This window comes from Halyomorpha halys, unplaced genomic scaffold (assembly GCF_000696795.3).
Source record: "Halyomorpha halys isolate HHAL.00 unplaced genomic scaffold, Hhal_1.1 Scaffold52.1, whole genome shotgun sequence".
NCBI lineage: Eukaryota > Metazoa > Arthropoda > Insecta > Hemiptera > Pentatomidae > Halyomorpha > Halyomorpha halys.
The window spans coordinates 1772750-1790507 of NW_027104988.1; the positions used below are offsets into that span (position 1 = coordinate 1772750).

General features: G+C 35.0%; 1 protein-coding gene across 1 annotated transcript in view; it reads right to left on the minus strand.

Annotated features, from left to right (window-relative positions):
• Window positions 1-272: 272 nt before the first annotated feature.
• The window catches only part of LOC106691554 (clavesin-1), a 32250-nt gene continuing 14764 nt past the window's right edge, over window positions 273-17758 (minus strand). The window contains exons 2-9 of the mRNA XM_014437371.3: window positions 16907-17040; window positions 14800-14874; window positions 14375-14466; window positions 13816-13969; window positions 5246-5439; window positions 5057-5167; window positions 3229-3379; window positions 273-591 (exon numbers count right to left, since the gene is read on the minus strand). Of these exons, the coding sequence (XP_014292857.1) occupies window positions 551-591; window positions 3229-3379; window positions 5057-5167; window positions 5246-5439; window positions 13816-13969; window positions 14375-14466; window positions 14800-14874; window positions 16907-17039 (951 nt within the window). The 5' untranslated portion in view covers window position 17040 and the 3' untranslated portion in view covers window positions 273-550. The remainder of the gene's footprint in view (window positions 592-3228; window positions 3380-5056; window positions 5168-5245; window positions 5440-13815; window positions 13970-14374; window positions 14467-14799; window positions 14875-16906; window positions 17041-17758) is intronic.

Sequence of the window (17758 nt, forward strand, 5' to 3'; positions counted from 1 at the left end):
AGTGGCTTATATTTGAATTACATTGTGAGTATTAACTTATATACCTATACAAATATATACATATATATATATATATATATATACAATAGGAAAAGGTAGTATATGGAGAAAGGGAAAGAATAATGTAACAAATATGAGAACGAGAAGGGAGACTTACGTTGTGGTGTAGAAGGTAGACTTGTAACTGTAACTTATCTACGGTCAACTATCTACACTTCATTATGAATAAGGTTTGGTTGAGAGTTTCTCTTACGTTGGTAAATAAATAAATCAAAATTAAATTTTTTTTTTTTAACATATATTTTTATCATATTGCAAACAATAACAATTGATTTAATTTTCTTTAAACATTTTGGTTTTATTGGATGTATACTAATATATATATATATAAATTTGATAAACATTGAAAATAAAGAATGTTCTGACATTCATTCATAGTTTCATCTATAAAGGAAACATTTATTCTAATGAGTTCTAACATTAATATATTACTTTATAATACATTATATATATTTTTTTAATTTATACAAATCATCGTTGTCTTCTTTTTCTATTCACTGTTTTTCTTCTTATACCCGAAAGAGTTCCACGCTGAAAAAATAAAAATAAATTACGAATTATGAAATAAATGTATAGTGTGGAAGATTCATGATTGATATTAAATCTTCTTGTTTAAAACATCCACTCCTTCGCTTTTTTATGAATTAATTTTCAAACTATTTTTCTGTAATATATTTAGACCACTCATCAGCATATATTTATAAAATCGGTTCCTCCAGTTTACAGGAGATCAGATTGAAGCAAAACATTAATTCCTTCTTAGGATTTTGTTTCCGTACTTGGAAACATTATCATGTTTCCCACCTTTGCGGTAAGGTTTACTTACCGTTTTAACTATTGGCAATATTTCCTCAGATGTTATGTTACCTTTAGCAAATCACCAATTCCCAGTACTATTCTTACGTTTCCTACAATTCAATTTTCTTTTATTGTACATATTTGTTATTCTGAAGAGAATTTGTCTATCTACTTATTTATATATAACGGGTGACCTGGAGATAACTACGTGACCCAGGTGCTCAGGCCAATATCTGTAGATTTTATTTTATTTATGAAAGACAAAGTCTTGTACAAATTCATAATACAGTATACTATTATAAAACAAAACCTGAGTGTAGTGCTCTATTACAAAAACAATAAATAAAAGATAAAACAAGTGCTCCATAACAAAACAATAAACAAATTGAATAATACAAAACTATTGACATACTATTACATTTAGCTTAAAATAATGAGAATTCCTTTAAATAAATGAAAGCGTACTATAAGTACAGATATTAATTGGCTTCGAAAACTATTTACATAAAACTATTTAAATGCCACTTACAAAATCAAACTTATTACTTATTTTTACAATGTAAATAGTCTGTTCAATTTGGCTTTACTATTAATGTTCAATATATTTTCGATGTTTTGTAGGTTGCAAGATACGGATACGGGTGGCTTTAAGATATATTGTATAGTTTCCTTAAACGTTGGGCAATGTAGGAGGATGTGGTACAAACCATTATTGAAATAGCTTTTGCAGAATTGACTGAGTTCGTTTGCCTTGAAAGTGCGCTCAGGCCAATACAGTGAGGATTCAATTATCGCAGTCAAGTCCTCACCCTGAGACACATCTGACACAACTTCTAGTCCTTCAGTTTGGGGATTGAATGTAGGGCTAATAAACCTATCCTGTAAAACAACATCTAATTACGAAACCTAAAACTAGCCTTGGAAAATCTGACTGTCTTAACATGGTAACGACTTCGGCTTTGTATAAAAGACTCCATATTGGTTCCTGGTGTGTTAGATGCTTATACAAACCATGGGCTGTCCAAATGGTATTGAAAGGATCAAATATGTACAACATAGCATTAACAGTAATATAGGAAGTAAGATGGCCGGAGGATCGTGAAACCACTATCGACAGAAACACACTGTTCTACTCCAGAAACCTGGCAGTAGATTTGTAAATAGTTAGTTCAGCTGCATGGAAACCAGTATGAACTTCATCCCGATTAATCAGAATATTAATGTATTACGAATTAGTTATCGTTGGTTTAATACAACAAAAGATATCAGTGCTCCATTTGAGATATGAGAAGCTATCGTGGAGCGGACAGCTCTGACCACATTCTGATCAGAATACTACTCTATTAGAGGCTGAAGCATTCATAAAATAAGGGACCAAGTTAGAAAAAACAAGTATAAAATCCATAATCCGTAAAATCCTAAAATAAAAAACAAATTCCAAATTGAGCTTAAGAATAAATGTGTTCCCATGTCTCAGATAGGAGGTAGTAAGGAGCAAGGAAGAAAAATGGAAGTCCCCTGTGTCGTTAGAACTGTTCAAACAACGCTGGATAAATATGCAGCAATATGGAAAGAAAGACACAAAATAATCAGAACAGCTTAAAATGAATTCCTCAAAGAAAGATTGCAAGCTATAGGAGTTAACTGGAAGGATGAAAATATAGGCGAACTCTACACCGACATTAGGAAAGAAAGATGAGAAACATGCAAAGAAAAAGTAGCGAACCAATAGCATTCAAAGAAAAGATACTAAACATCAAGATACTCACGAAAGAGTCATGTCATCCAAACTGAAAAGACAGGATACTGTAAGTCGATTATAACTGTTACCAAACTTACTAGACAGGATACTGTAAGTCGATTATAACTGTTACCAAACTTACTAGACAAACGGCCCAAGCTTCAATAAATTAAAAAGCACCGATCTACATTACTTTTATAGGAGTCGAGCTTTGGGGGTTCCATTAAACCATCTAATTTCTCTCATATGCAATACATACAGTTCAAAATCCTTCATGAAATCCTCAATGGTCCTTACTTTGCACAAATTATATCAACTATAAAGACATTGATGTTACATACGTAGCCGATCCAGTTCGAATCAGATATCAATGCTTCATAATAAACTCCCTAACCTAGTAATCCTCAAAGACAAATGATAGAAGATGGTCTCGAGACCTTCTTATATAGAAATAGTTTTGGAATGCTTGCAATGGGTAGTTTCTTTACAAATATTTTATTTCACAACAGCTTATTTCATTTATATAAATATGTTACTTTTAGCTTAAGTATTGTTATAAATTTCAGGATGTAGTGAAAACAAAAAGTAAATGTTTTAGTATGTTAAAATGAAATACTCATCATACATACCAACAACTTTGCTTTGAATCTCCTTCATTACCGGGAGCCAATCAGCACTTGTGTAACTCATTCTTGGCAATGTGCCACCATAATTTTCTGGTAAATATGAAGGGTCTATATGTTTATGCAGAGATTCCATTACATTTCCATGGAAAAACAACTAAAATAAAATGATAATTAATTTATTTCTAGTGAATGTCAGCGCAAAGAAACAGAACTTTATTTTATTCAGCCTTGTCGTTTTTTTCCTCAAATTTCCTTACTGCTTCAACCTAAGCTGCTATTTATTTTCTCTTTTCAGATCAAATTTAATACATTGAAAATGTTTCAGAAAGTAATGAATGGAATATGGTCTGGGTGCGGTAAAAAAAACTCAAATACTAAATGGGTATACTATTTTTATTTGAGTCAACGTTTCGCCTCACGTTGCAGAGCTTCGTCGGGGCTAAAAAAGATACACCTTGACATAGTTACAAAAAAAAAAAAAATAAAAAATAAGTGGAAAATAACAGGGGTATACAATGAAAAGTAAAATTTAATAAGAAAAATTAAAGGTGGTAAACAGTAAATGAAAACGGTAATAGTACCAGAACGATAAGAGATAAAATAATAAAAGAAATATTAAAGAAAGTACAAATTAAGAGATGAAAAAAGAAAAGAATAAACTCAAATGAAAATTGATGAGACAGAATTCATACCTGTTTTGATGGAAGTCAAAGTCAGAGTGAGCCGTTTGTATAGGGAGGAGTGGGGATGGCAGTTAAGCACGCCACATAGTAACGATAATAATTTTAAAGTAAGCAATGTAAAAAAATTAAAATTAGGTAAACAATAAATGGTAATATACATAATAGAGGGGGAGAAGAAATATTTACAAAATTATAAAAAAAATAAAATAAATTAAAAAATAAATTCCCATAGATAAAAAAATAAAGAAGATATAAAAAAAATGGGATACAATATATGTAAGTGATTAAGAAAGACAATATACCAAATGAGTGGGGATTATAGAGATATGTAAATTATAATAGAAAATTAATAATAAATTAATTAATATAAGTACACTTAAGTAGGTAACACATGAATATAAATTAAAAAGGAAGGATAGTAAATTTAAAAATAATTAAATAAGGGATGAGAATTTAGAGAAACAAGAATAAAAGATATGACAAGAAAGTAGGCTTCTTAAATGCAGAACAAAGAGAAAAGAAGTATTATGAGGGTTTTATTATGTTCGAAATGTGTCGGTATGTAAGGGAGATGCAGTCTTTATCAACTTCATGATTGACGGAATTCTCCGTTAATGTTATGTGAATGGACTGCGAGATAAGACGTTTTGTATGATTGGGGACTGGCAAGAATGAAAGCATTGTCGAAATTAAAAGTATGATTCAGGTTTAATGCGTGTCCCGATAATTTAGATGCAAGTGGATGATTACAGAGTTGATGGAAGTTTTGTTCTGGGAAATGCTGTTCTTAAGTTGGTATTAACAATTTAATAATTTTATAAATTGAAAATTATTAAAAATTTAAATTATTAAAAATTTAAATTAAAATAATACTGTCTCCAGACACCTTAATAATATAGTCTTCTTACAATAATAGTCGATAAAAAAGTTATTCCATACAAAAATTAGGAATAGTATTCTTAAAACAGGTACTAAGAAGAAACTGCTATTAATGAATTTACAGAAGAATGAAATTATTTGTAAACGAGTAGTAGAGTTAAAGGATCCGATATAATAATAACTAGCTGTATAAACTTAATTTAAGAAAATGTCAAGAGGTATTGAATGTTATTTTATTAATCTCTTATATAAAAAACATACTGACTCACCCTCTCTTCCAGCTTTTCTTCAATGTGCCTTTCGAATGGTTTCCATATATCTCTGATATTGAATGCATATTTAACGACATGAACCCCTTTTAGTCTTAGTGGCATAGAGTTCTATAAAAGTTAAATTTTATTTAAAGTTTTATTTTACGGAAATGGCACTCAAAATTTCTTTTATAATATAACTATTACCTGAATAAACTTCATTATTCGCTTTGCGAAGGATTCTGTCAGCTTTGTTTTCTGACTCTCACCAAAATTTTCAAAATCAAAAAGGACAACGACGCCTCGGATCTGAGTTTCGGGTTCTAACATGATCCCAATATGCGCTAAGTAAAGTAACATAAAAATTTGGTCTCCATTTACTTCTATGGTATTCCAAGCGCCTAAAAAAATGATGACATAAACTATTAAATGAAAAAGGGTATAACAGTGGTAAGTATACCTAATATGATAATAAAATATAATTAATTAGATTAGTTGATTAATTATAATAATCTAAATATTATAGTGAAAGTATTTTCCAAAACATTTCATTAATATAAAATATAGAAACTTTTTACTTTATCATTTATCATTCACAACTCTAACGAAATAAATTTTTGTTCTAACCTTTCTTCAGTAAACTCGGAATATTTCGCTACTTTACTTAAATAGTGGTGTATCAGACAAAAAAGATTTTTTTGGTTTTTATTTAGGATAAACGTGCTCCAAAGATATTGCCGTTAACATGGATCTTTCTCTATGGTTTTCTATGGCCCCTCTATAGACTATCCTGAAGCTAGTAGGATTGTCAAGAAGGAACCACAGTGACATAACTAACCACTGTTAAAAAGTGACCATAATAGCACAACTAATATAATCAAAAAGTAACCGAAACTTATTGATAAATGGAAGATGTTCCGGCTGAGGTCACAGAAAAAAAACTCAAATAGTCAAATAACTATTTAATGCGAGCCAAGGTTTCGCCCCACGTTGCATGGCTTCATCAGGGCTTTCAGATTGCTGGCAAGTACGAAAATGTAAAGCATTATTTATTGAATACTTATTTATCGAATTTCCATTCAAAATTACACAATACTACTCACTTGAATTTTATTAGTTAGGACGTACCTGGAGATAGTCTCGACTTTCGGCTCAAATATTTCGAACCCTCTGGTCTGGTCTTATCATCTGTCCGTACTTCACATCTAATAATCGCCGGTCCTCGTAAAAAAGTTGCTTTCTTTACCTTTTCTTCCTGATCAAGATATTCAGTTGCTATTCCCTCATATATATGTAAAATTTCGTCTTAAACTGGGGACAAAAAACCATTTATACCTTGGGTTAACATGCTCGAGATGTGTCCCACCGTTTTGGAATCATCCAAAGACTAAATAAGAGTGTTGCCGAGATATGATCGAGAAGTCGTGGTTCCAAGATTTGGTAGAGTGATAGAGGATCGGGGCTACGTTATTTTGTGTTCATTCAAGTTAAAGTTGATTGAATTACCTCAAGTTGTTGCCTATTGGTGTACATTGTATTGTTCTCTAATGTGTTATTTATGAAAAAAGAGGAATTTAGAAGTTAATTATAATTATAAATTTGATTAGTTTAATCGGCAGTTGCTCGCTCAAGCTGGTTCCATAAATCCTTCCTCTTATGAACCTCCTACCGGTTTCATCAGATTAAAATAAACTGATTAATGTTTTGGTTTTCATTAAAATGCGATACAACTGCTAATTTCATATCATCAATTTTGATAGATATTCGTATTAAGTACTATGAAGCCAAGATGTAAAAGAATCACTAGAGAAGATTCATAATTTATTATAAAACGTGACATTAGAACTCAAAAGTGAAAAAAACAAGACAGATGAGCTTTAAAAAATAAACATCCTTTTAAAAGAAAGAATAAATTATTCCGAGAAAAACAGTTTTATAAAAACAGTTACAAACAATGTTATAATGTCCAATCTTCCTGGAAAAAATGACTTATAGATTAATTTAACAGAAATCTTTATAAACATCTGTTACAGGCTCGGGAAAAAGTCCAAAGATACATATTTATACTTTTTAAGAGCTACTTAGAAAAACTAAAGATAATGAAAAAGAAACATTTAGGGAAAATCAAAATTTATAGCGAAGGGAAGCTTATATATTCGTAAATCAATAAAAGTACTTTTTATACAAAAACAAGTTTTTTAAAACTAAGGATTATAAATATCATATATTTGAGATTGACGAACTACTAATTGCCTAAGTGACGAAGCAACTCTTGGTGAGGGTAGGCTATCACCGAATTCACCACCAGCCCAATAGAACAAACGTGAAAAATTATAGCATTTTCAATTTCGGGACAGCAAATCTCCACTTTCCAATTAACACACATTTAGAACAAGATGATCAAAATATGGAATTTAGTGGATGGTTTCAGGACGATAATATTTATAAAGTATTTTTACAGAACGATGTTATTATGAAGAAAGTTAGTTTAGGTGAGCAGAATCGGCCCCCTGCATATACTGAAATTAGTACTAACACCAAGGATGATAATATATGATGTTATTGACGAAGCCAATGTCAAAGACTAACTCGAGAGAACCTGGGGAAGCCACTATCATTGTTATTGTAGTGAAGATTTCACCGCACCACACCTACCACTTGCAGTTCTACCGTCGGGATCTTATCACGTCAACATGAACAGTCGGCGGCATTGTCAATTAAATTGATAACTTAGTAAATATTATACATTGGAATAGTAATGGTTTTAAAAATATCAATGGTATAATAACTAAATTGTACAGTCATATGTGTAGGGCCCTATCAGTATATGTAGGGCCCTAATCCCATTCGCAAGTACTATTAGGGAATTAGGAATGATGTTTTGGACGGGGCGGAAGGGGTTTTTTTTTTGAGGAACTGAGAGTTTTTTTTACCGCACCCGGACCATATTCCATTCATCATGAAATGTCCTTGTTTTACTGGCTGGGATCTCTTTCCATTCGATGATCCGTTCAGATGTCTCCTTCAGTTTACCAACCCACTACAAGGGTCTGTGGTTGGTGTGTACCCGAAAACATCTCCCAAAAATATATAGCCAGAAGTGATCTACTGCCCACCCGATTCCCACCAATTTGATTTGCAGAGCGCTGTTTTGGGGCTCTGTAACGGTGGAACATCGGCTCGTGTACGCTATGGGTCGCTCTCTCTCATCGCTTTCTTGCTATAACACCGCCCCGAGAGCTTATTCACTTGTGTCGGTCTTAAGGGTTGATTTCATCAACTTCATTCGTACTAGCCTTTCCTATATACCTCCTCATGTGCCACATCAATGATCAAGGCAAGATAAATTAATATTCAACACAATAAGTCAGCTACTGCAGAATTAGCCAAGTCACTTTCGGGGGGAAAATCAACCCTCGTGCTAATTCAAGAACCTTACTGTTATAGTGGGACTATTAGAGGATTAGGGGGTATAGGTGGAAGGATATTACGCCCAACCCCATGTGAAGACTACCCGAGGACTTGCATATGGGTTCCCAAAGACCTTCAGGTGCTGCCTCTCCCTCAGCTTTATACCAAAGACACCACGACCATGGCACTAAACATCTAGATTGGTACTAATAAGATTAAATTGTTAGTAGGATCTGTCTGTCTCCCTCATAGCTTAGATCCATCCTACCGAAATTCAGAAAGACTTCTTCGGTACGCCAGGGAGGTAGATTTACCACTCTAAATTGGCGGAGATTAAGTTATTAATACTCACCGCTTATTGTGAGGAAGCAAGACACCAATGATCGAGGCGAAGCCTTGCTGGAATTTTTAGCCTCAACAGACTTAGAAATACTTAACAGAGGGGGGCTAAGCAACCTTTGTTACAAGAGCTAGGGGCGATGTTTTATATATTACACTGGCCTCAAGCCGCATTAAAAGCCTTTGTAAAGACTGGAGGGTCACCTCAGACATAACACTGTCTGACCATAAGTTGAACTTATTTAAGATTATATCTGAGAAACCTCTACTCAAAGTGAAGAAAGACCCGAGAAATACAGACTGGAGTCTTTTCAGTGAGAGGCTGGAAGGAGACTCACCTTATACGGTGGAAAGACTTTCCAGATCACAGCTCGACATTGAATCTAGCCTACTTGAAAGAATGGTTATATCAGCCTACGAGGAGGCTTGTCCATTGAAAAGGGAGCCTAGTAAAAAAGTCAGATGGTGGTCAATTGAATTGATTAAACTACAAAAAGACACAGGAAATTATAGACTTTTCCTAGCTTATAAAACAAAGTTGGAGACGGACTGGAATGTATACCGGGCTGCCTCTAATAAGTATAAAAGAGAATTAAGAAGACATTAACGAGATGGCTGACGCAAATTCTGCAGCAACATAGAAAGCACGCCAGAAGCCTCTCGTTTGATGAAGTTATTAGGAAGCAATGGTCAACAGTCACTAGGTGCACTAAGGAAACCAGATGGGAAATGAACCTCTAGTTTAGAGGAAACATTGTATAATGGATACACTTAATTACACACTTAATGGATACACGCTTTCCAGGTTGCCAACACAGAACAATAGACAAACCTCCAACCACGGATTCCTTCAGAGAGGCTATTGAGGAGGAGTGTGCATTAACGGAGTCAGTCGTTACGGACGGGGCCAGTAAGTGGGGTGGGCCGTGGAAGAGCTCAAGCCTTATATGGCCACAGGAACGGACGGTATTCTCCCATGTATGCTCAAGGAAGGTCTTAATATCCTACTCCCCAGGATTAGGGCTCTTCTTACAGTCTCTCTAGCATTAGGATATATACCAGAGACTTGAAGGAAATCATTAATAGCTTTCATTCCTAAGATTGGAAAGGAGGACTATAGTGTCACTAAAGCGTATCGACCCATTAGTTTCTCCTCCTTCCTATTTAAGATCCTGGAGAAGTTGGTGGCAGTTTTCCTTACAAACAAGGTGCTACCAACCAACCCCCTATATCCAAGACATCATGCATACCTCAAGGGAAAATCGATGGCACTACACTCCTTGGTAGAAAGGATTGAAAAGACCGGGAGTCCGCTTTTGGACTCTTTTTCGATGTAGAAGTGGCATTCGACAAAACAAGACCTGAGGCAGTCTGTAATGCCTTATTAGACATTTCTGTCAGATTTGTTCTTAATAATAGAATAATTGTAGTTTCGGAAGACGGTACTAGGCTACAGGCACAGGGAGTAACTGGATGCCCTCAGGGGAGTTGCATCTCACCGTTGCTATGGTGCCTAGTTATGAGTAGCTTATTGAGAAGACTTGAGGATGCTGGCATATTCGCGCAAGCTTTTGCTGACGAAGGAGTGATCCTCTACTGAAATGAAGCTTTCAGTAAACCCAACAATGACAGAGTTGATTCTATTTACCAGGAAGCGGTAATTGGGTATATTTCCGATTTTCTTTGGCAATCAACTCCAAATAAGCCAAAATATCAAATACTTTGAAATTAGTTTTGACGCAAAACTGAACTGGGGATCTCATTTGGCAGAAATTAAAAGAAAAATTAGTGCTGCCTTTTGGGAAGTAAGACGCGCTGTTGGCACTACCTGGGGCTTCAACCCAAAGGTTATGCATTAAATTTACACAGCGATATTAAGACCGAGAATTTACTATGGAACTATTGTGTGGTGGACAGCTCTGCAAAGGGAATGATTATATGACACAATCGCCCTCGGCATTGCCACGTCCGGTTCCAATCCCGAAGATGGTCACACAATGTGCCACGAAGCCTCTTTATGCTTCCTCTGCTCTTGGGGTGCCCTTCATTTCTGTTCGAATCGTGGCATTGTCGAATTCTCTGCGTGAATCTGATGAGATACGCGCTGGAACTCCGTAGAATTGGAACCATAATCGGAGAGCTGCCAACACTGCTTCCGACGACTTGTCCTGCACATAGTTCTCTCGGCGTCCATTCTTGTAGAAACTGTCTGACTCCTGACGGTTTCCCGTTGTCTTCTTCCAAGGCGTTCACAGTTATGGCTCGAGATAACCAATCAGTCACCACATTTTCTTTGCCTGGTTTATATGTGATTTCCATATTGTACTGCCCCGATAACTCCTTCCAACGCGTAATCCGGGCCAAAGATTCCTTCAATTTTCCCACCCATTGCAGGGGTCTGTGTGTACTTTAGACTTTCTCCCAAACACATAGGGCCTAAAGTGGCGCATATACAGCGTACTGTATCTGGTCTCCGTCTCTGTCAGGCGCGATGCTGGCGTACTGTCGCATACTCACTCGCATTTGTAGTGATAGTGAATTGCCCGGTGAAGTCTTGAAAAGCAAGCACCGGCTCCTGCTGCAGCTTCTCCATGCACCGCCTTATATTGTCTTCCACCAGCGGAGTGATGATCACCTTCCTGCCTTTCTTCAGATTATTGAGTGGGACGAGGTACTCAGCCATTTCTGGCACAAATCTACGGTAATAATTTAAGGTTCCAAGCAACCTCCGAACTCCTTTCACATACCTAGGCAATCTTCCGGATAGCAGCAAATTTATCCGCGTCGGGTTTATTTCCTTCCCTGGAAATTGTGTGACTCAAAAAATTTATTTGTTCCTGCCCCAACGATGATTTCTCTCCCGATAATTTGAGCCCAAATTGCTTAACTCTTTGAAATACTCCTTACGATATGTAGTGGGAAGTTCTCTCCACTAAATCCCCATCGGGCCAAACCTATCTCTATCTCCCCCTCTACCACACAAGGACCACGCAGGGTGATTAATTTACATTGGTATTTCTGGATATAGTGTGTCCTCTCTCCACTACACAATTTTTTAGGGCTTTTCGGCACATAATGGAGTTGGAACTGCCAGTGTCCACCAGACACCTTACTCCTGCTATCTCTATTATTGGCGGACCGCAGCTCTTCTCCCTCACGTTATAATTCAGCAGTGTGCGGTCCCCCTCAGGCGACATCCCCTTCAGATGTCTCGCGTTTTTCTTTCTCCTGTTCCTGGCCTCCATCTACCTCTGTTCCCTTGTTTCCATCCTCCTGTTTCCACTCTGTCCTCTTGACTTACTCGGTTCCGTGGCTCTTCGGCTTCTTCTTCGGTATCCGGCGTTCCCGATGCTTCCGTGGATTCGCCTCAAGATCTACTCATTCTCCGGTGGCTTCTCCGTATCTATTGGGCGTTGATCTCCATTGGTTCGCCCCTGCCATCTCATCTTCGGAACATATATGGGCACCGTTTGGCTATGTGTCCCTCATTTCCGCATTCGAAGCATCTCGTGCACGGACAATGCGCCACTAAATGCCCAATCTTTCCACATCCGTGACACTTGCGGCTCTCCCGCCGACTATTACTTCTGGGCTTAGCTAGGCTTCTTCTGTTTTCTTGGTCTGTCTCTCTCTTCTACCCTCTCCACGTTTTCTCCTCCTCCAAGGGTTGGGCATGTTTCTGGGCCGTTGGTATTATATCCGGGTCCATCCTGCCTCTTCTACTACCATTCGACCCTTCACCTCTCTAGCGCTTGTTTCTATCAAATCTTGAGGAATTTTCATAAACGAGCGCTCTCGAAGGAAATTCTTCCTTCTTCTCTAGCTTCTTTGCCAACTGTATCTTTAGAACCAGGGATAAGATCTTCATCCGATCCTGTATCTGTATTGTTTCCATCATTTCGCTGAGTTTATCTTGTATTCTATTAAAGCGTGTCAGGAGTTCCGCGGCATAGTGCCCACTAGACTGTTTTGGTTTTTTCGTCTCCCTGATCATCATCTGGAATCCACCATCCTCTCCCGAACGCCTTGAACGCCAGATGACTGCTGCTTTTAATGCCTCTGTATCTTCGCTATCGAGTATATTTTCGATAGACTTCGCTTCATTTCGGCTTATTTGTCGGCATCCTCTTTTATGAAGTGACTCAGTTTTCTTATTTCTCCGGTAAACCGTTCGAGGTCAAAAAGGGCATTCCTCAAGTCTTGGGCGGTTGCTCTGCGTACTTCTTACTACCCACTCAAGTGTTGTAAGATGAGCTCCCGCTAGAGAAACTTCCGGTTGTTGGGCAAGATTCGGAGATGGTGGATTCACCTTCATGGGAGGTGGGTTCTGGACTCCATTTTGATTCAAAGCTTCTAGGTTAAAAACCCCTTGTCTAACGATCCCGGTACCATTAGTAGCCATTATTTACAGTAAAATGAAAGAAAGAAGGAAAATTAAAGATGATAAAACAACAACAAAAATTCTTCTTTAAATAAAAAAATAATTCAGTATCTAAAGTTCCCGGGTTTCGGCACCACTTAAGTATCGGTGTAAGCGAAATGTTAAAAAAGAGAAGAAGGAATAAGATCTATTACGCTTGGACTGTCTTAAAATACTGGGTTTATTGGGTTCGGTATATCTCTTTATATACATTCGATCAGCTGACATCGAAGTAACAGCTGACTCAGTAGTCACAATAAAAATCAGTCTTTGAATCACAACCTCATGCGTCATTTCTCTCCCATTCCGCTTTTTAGTTTTTGTGCTTGCAAACCTCTAACTGGTGCCGCAACCCGGGAAATTTAGATTCTGGAGTAATTTTTCTTTTCAAGAAGAACTTTTTTTTGTTTCGTATATATGTCTGTAAACATAGTGTGAATGTGTTCAATTAGTTCTATTAATAATACATGAATGTATATGGGAGAATGGAGTACTACACAATCAAGGTAAAAAAATTTAACTATTTTTTAAGCTTTTTTTCAACTACGATCTAGTACATACCTTTTCACTGAATGATATGTAATAATGTATGTGATTGTAAACTTACCACCCAAGTTGAGAATTATAATTCTTCTCCCGTTTTGGTCTCTGTTAGCCATGATGTTAACCACATTATGATTTAACATAATATTTTCTACATCTTCTATATCCAAATTGGCTATTATATCGTTTTCTTCTTTAAATGCAGCAACTCTCTTCATCTATAAAAAATAGATTATACAATTTTTTTTTTTATTTAACTTAATTTGTGTTTAAATAAAAATTAATTTTACTAAATACACCCTTCTCAATAAAATTTTGTGATCTATTTAGACAGGTTATTTGATTGCAAGTCATAATTAATTATAACTATGAAAGTAGAATATACAGATATAGACAATATAGATTTAAGGAAATACGATGATATATATACAATTGTATTTTTTATATATTTATGTATGTAAAGAACACAACTGTGAAAAGTGAGAATTTCAGAGAGTGAAAAGTAGTATATTCTAACGTTTTTTCTCTTGTGGTTTTGATTCAATACATTTTTATTTGTTACTGATGTAACGTAAAAGTTATAAATTTATTTATGGTTTCAATATATGAACATAATTTCATACCAATTTCAGAGCATCTTCGGAATAAAATTTGCAACGACGAAGGAATATAGTTAGAATTCCATCATCCAGTCCGAAGTTTAGGAGTGGGTGTTCTGTAAATTGTATTGTAAAGATTAATTGTGTATTTAAAGTTATTTTAAACCACACACCTTATTCATTCCTGAACCTAAGAGAAGAGTTATAAATTCTTTCAGAAAATCAATATCGTAAAAAATCTGATGACTGTGATATAATATTTTATTTATAGTTTAATGCTATAGTATGTGAGCAGTAAATTAATTTATTAATAATAAAATTTTCAATGATCCAGCTTTCTCAATAATTTTATCATTCATATTTTGGCTCTTATTCGTGCTATGAAACATGCAAATTTTATTTAAAGGAATTAGAGGTTATGATGTAATTTGAAAATCTTTATAACTCACCCCTTTCACTATTTCTAGTAGGCTTGGTGCGGCAGCAGTGCAGTAGTGCTCTGGGCTTGGGCATGGCACTGCTGCCTAAAACATATAATTTATTTTTTATTCTCTCATTGTACATTTTGTTTGTTGTGGGGGAGGAGGAGCGGAGCAGGGGAACTTTCCTGTGTTTCTACCCGGCACTCGGTTATTTTTTTTTATTTATGTTAGAACGCTGATCGGCGCCATCACTGAAGCGGCCAGTATTACTCTTCAGCACCGTAGTATGAGAGCACGTCCGATCACATGTTAGAAGCCGGTCCTGACGCAAATGGAGAGCGAGTACTACAGGGCCAGGCGTTGGTATCAGGGATGCAAAGATGGACAGAGGAGACTTGCTCTCCGAGAAGAAACTAAGCATAGGGTATACCGAAACGGTATGCGTCACCAAAAGAAGTGGTCCTGAAACGAGTTCAGCTTTTGAATAAGAAGCTTTCAATAAGTTACAAACTATTAATCTACAATACAATACTGAAACTTGAATTTGAATTTGAACCAACAATTTTGAACAGAGACTTGAAATTCAAGCGTATACAGTCCTGTTAGTCTAAATTCCATCAAACAATAACTAATGTTTCATAATATGTTACAAACAAAACCCTACAACATGATCTTAACATCCCATTTTATTTTAACCTTATTCAATCCAAATTCTAAACCTTCATCACAACATTAATCACTATCCTAATCCTCTGGCCCAATCCCTACTTAGCTGCAACCACTCCCATGATGCTCTTCAAATGTTGAAACGACATTGGCTCTAAAAACGTTTAAATATATGCGACTGTGATTCTGGCTCTGGCTAGCTTCTCCCTCAGGCCCTAACTATTTGTGGTTGTAGTGTTTCCAATTAGTCATCATTGGCTTTTAATCCTAGTACTGCAGACGGTAGTGTGGCGTTTGATTTCTTGGAGTCGCCCTTTCCTTTCCCTTAGTAGAATGAAAGTATTTTGCACTAGTATGCATGTGGTCAATTTTTTTTATTGTACTACTTAACTTTATATTTGGTTTTCCTTGGTTTGTTACTTTAATATTTAATTTATCTATACATTAATTTTAATTTTTATTGTGATGTACATATATAGTACTATACTTTAGTTTATTATAGTACAAATAGTTTTCTATATCAATATTATAATACATTCTACTTAAAATTCTACTGTTGCCTTTTAGAACGTAGTGCAAGCTTTCTAACTGGGTGTTGCAGTATTGCTTGCTTTTCAAACTCTCATTTACTCTCACCCTTGTTCAAAATCCCAAACAGTTGCTTCCTAATTCACTGTGGAACAGAATTTCAGTTGGTATCTAGTTGAGGTCTGTGTTCCTCAAGGCAGCGTCTTGAATCCTGTTTTCGTCATCTTCTTCACACCTGATATCTCTAGAAATACTGGCTCGCGGTTTCCTTGGCAGAATGTAAATATTGTATATATGTACAAAAAAGTGTATTGTATTTACAAAACTTTTATTTTCTTTACTATGGTTGTTTATTTATTATACTATTGGTTTCACTAAGACCTTGCATTCCATAATCAGCCAAGTGCATTTCAATTTTTTTTTTTTAATAACCATTTTGATAAACAGGTAGTTTTAATACCCGTTATTAGGAAGTAAAAGACTTTCTTCTAAAAAAGTTAAAATCACGCCTTATTCAACTGTTTTTAGAAAATCATCTGTTTCGTGAAAATCTAGAACCAAAACTGTTAATTTAATAAACAAAACAATTAAAAATTTTATAATAGGCTCGATTGATATTAGAATAGAACCCCTCAGTTTATTTATCAATTTACTTTTACTCTTAAGTAATGCAAATCCATTAGTATATTTATTAATAAATATAACTATTTTCGTTTCTTTTATTATTGTTATTGTTATTTATTTTTTTAATAAGTATAAATGGTTTATTAGATTGTATTATTTAACAATAACAAGTTTTTAAAAAAATATTCTATGTCTCATTCAACATTGTTTACAAATACTAGTTTGAACTAGTGCTATTACATTAAATAATGTTTAAAATTAAACTAAGAAATATATATTTGGTATCAAAAATAAATTATTCAATTTAAATATTTACCTTCTAAGAGCAGTCGCATTTTGACTAGAGCCTCTTGGACGACTGTTGTTGTTTCTCCTACCTCTTTTTCAGCTATCTTTAATAATTCACTAGTAGGTGGGTTTGTTTCGAGTCTGCATATTGAGCTTGCCATCCTGTAAGGCAAAAGAAGTTTAAATTAACGAAAATAAAAATCTACTAATTTGCGCACGAAAAAAATCGTTTAAATTGATCCAAAATTTTGTAAAATTTTTATATTTTATATTAAAATAGGAGATGGCAGAGGGCGAAGCCTGATAATAATATCGGATACTTCAACACCTGAATTTCAGACTGGGAATGGATTAGCTTAAACGATAGTTCTGGTAAAGAAGAAAAAAAAAAAAATAAAACTAACGCAAAAGGTGGGGTAAGTAAATTTTATCTTTTTAATAGGTTGTTTTGGTTTGGGTTAACATTACAAATATAAATTTGTGACCTCGGCAGACAACATGTTTTTTTTATTTAAGGAAAATCCACTCTACGCCTAATTTCTTAAATTACAATTAAATTAATACATGTATGTTAAATTACTTAATTCTTATTGCAAATAAACTTGATAGTTAACAAGGTGAGCAAGGATGTTTACATACATTGACATTTTGTTAGTGTTATTGGGACTCAGAGGACATTAAAACGCGTATTTTTGAAAACTGACATTCGAAACATTTATTTATTGGAATTAAAAAAAAAAAAAAAATACATTAAGTGAATTTGAGGAAAGAATGGAAAGGGGATGCACCTCAAAGCTTCCTGAAAATCAGCTTGAGAATAATTTCTCAACTACGACTATCCGGTAAATATTTTTTTTTTTTTTTTTTTATTATTTATTTA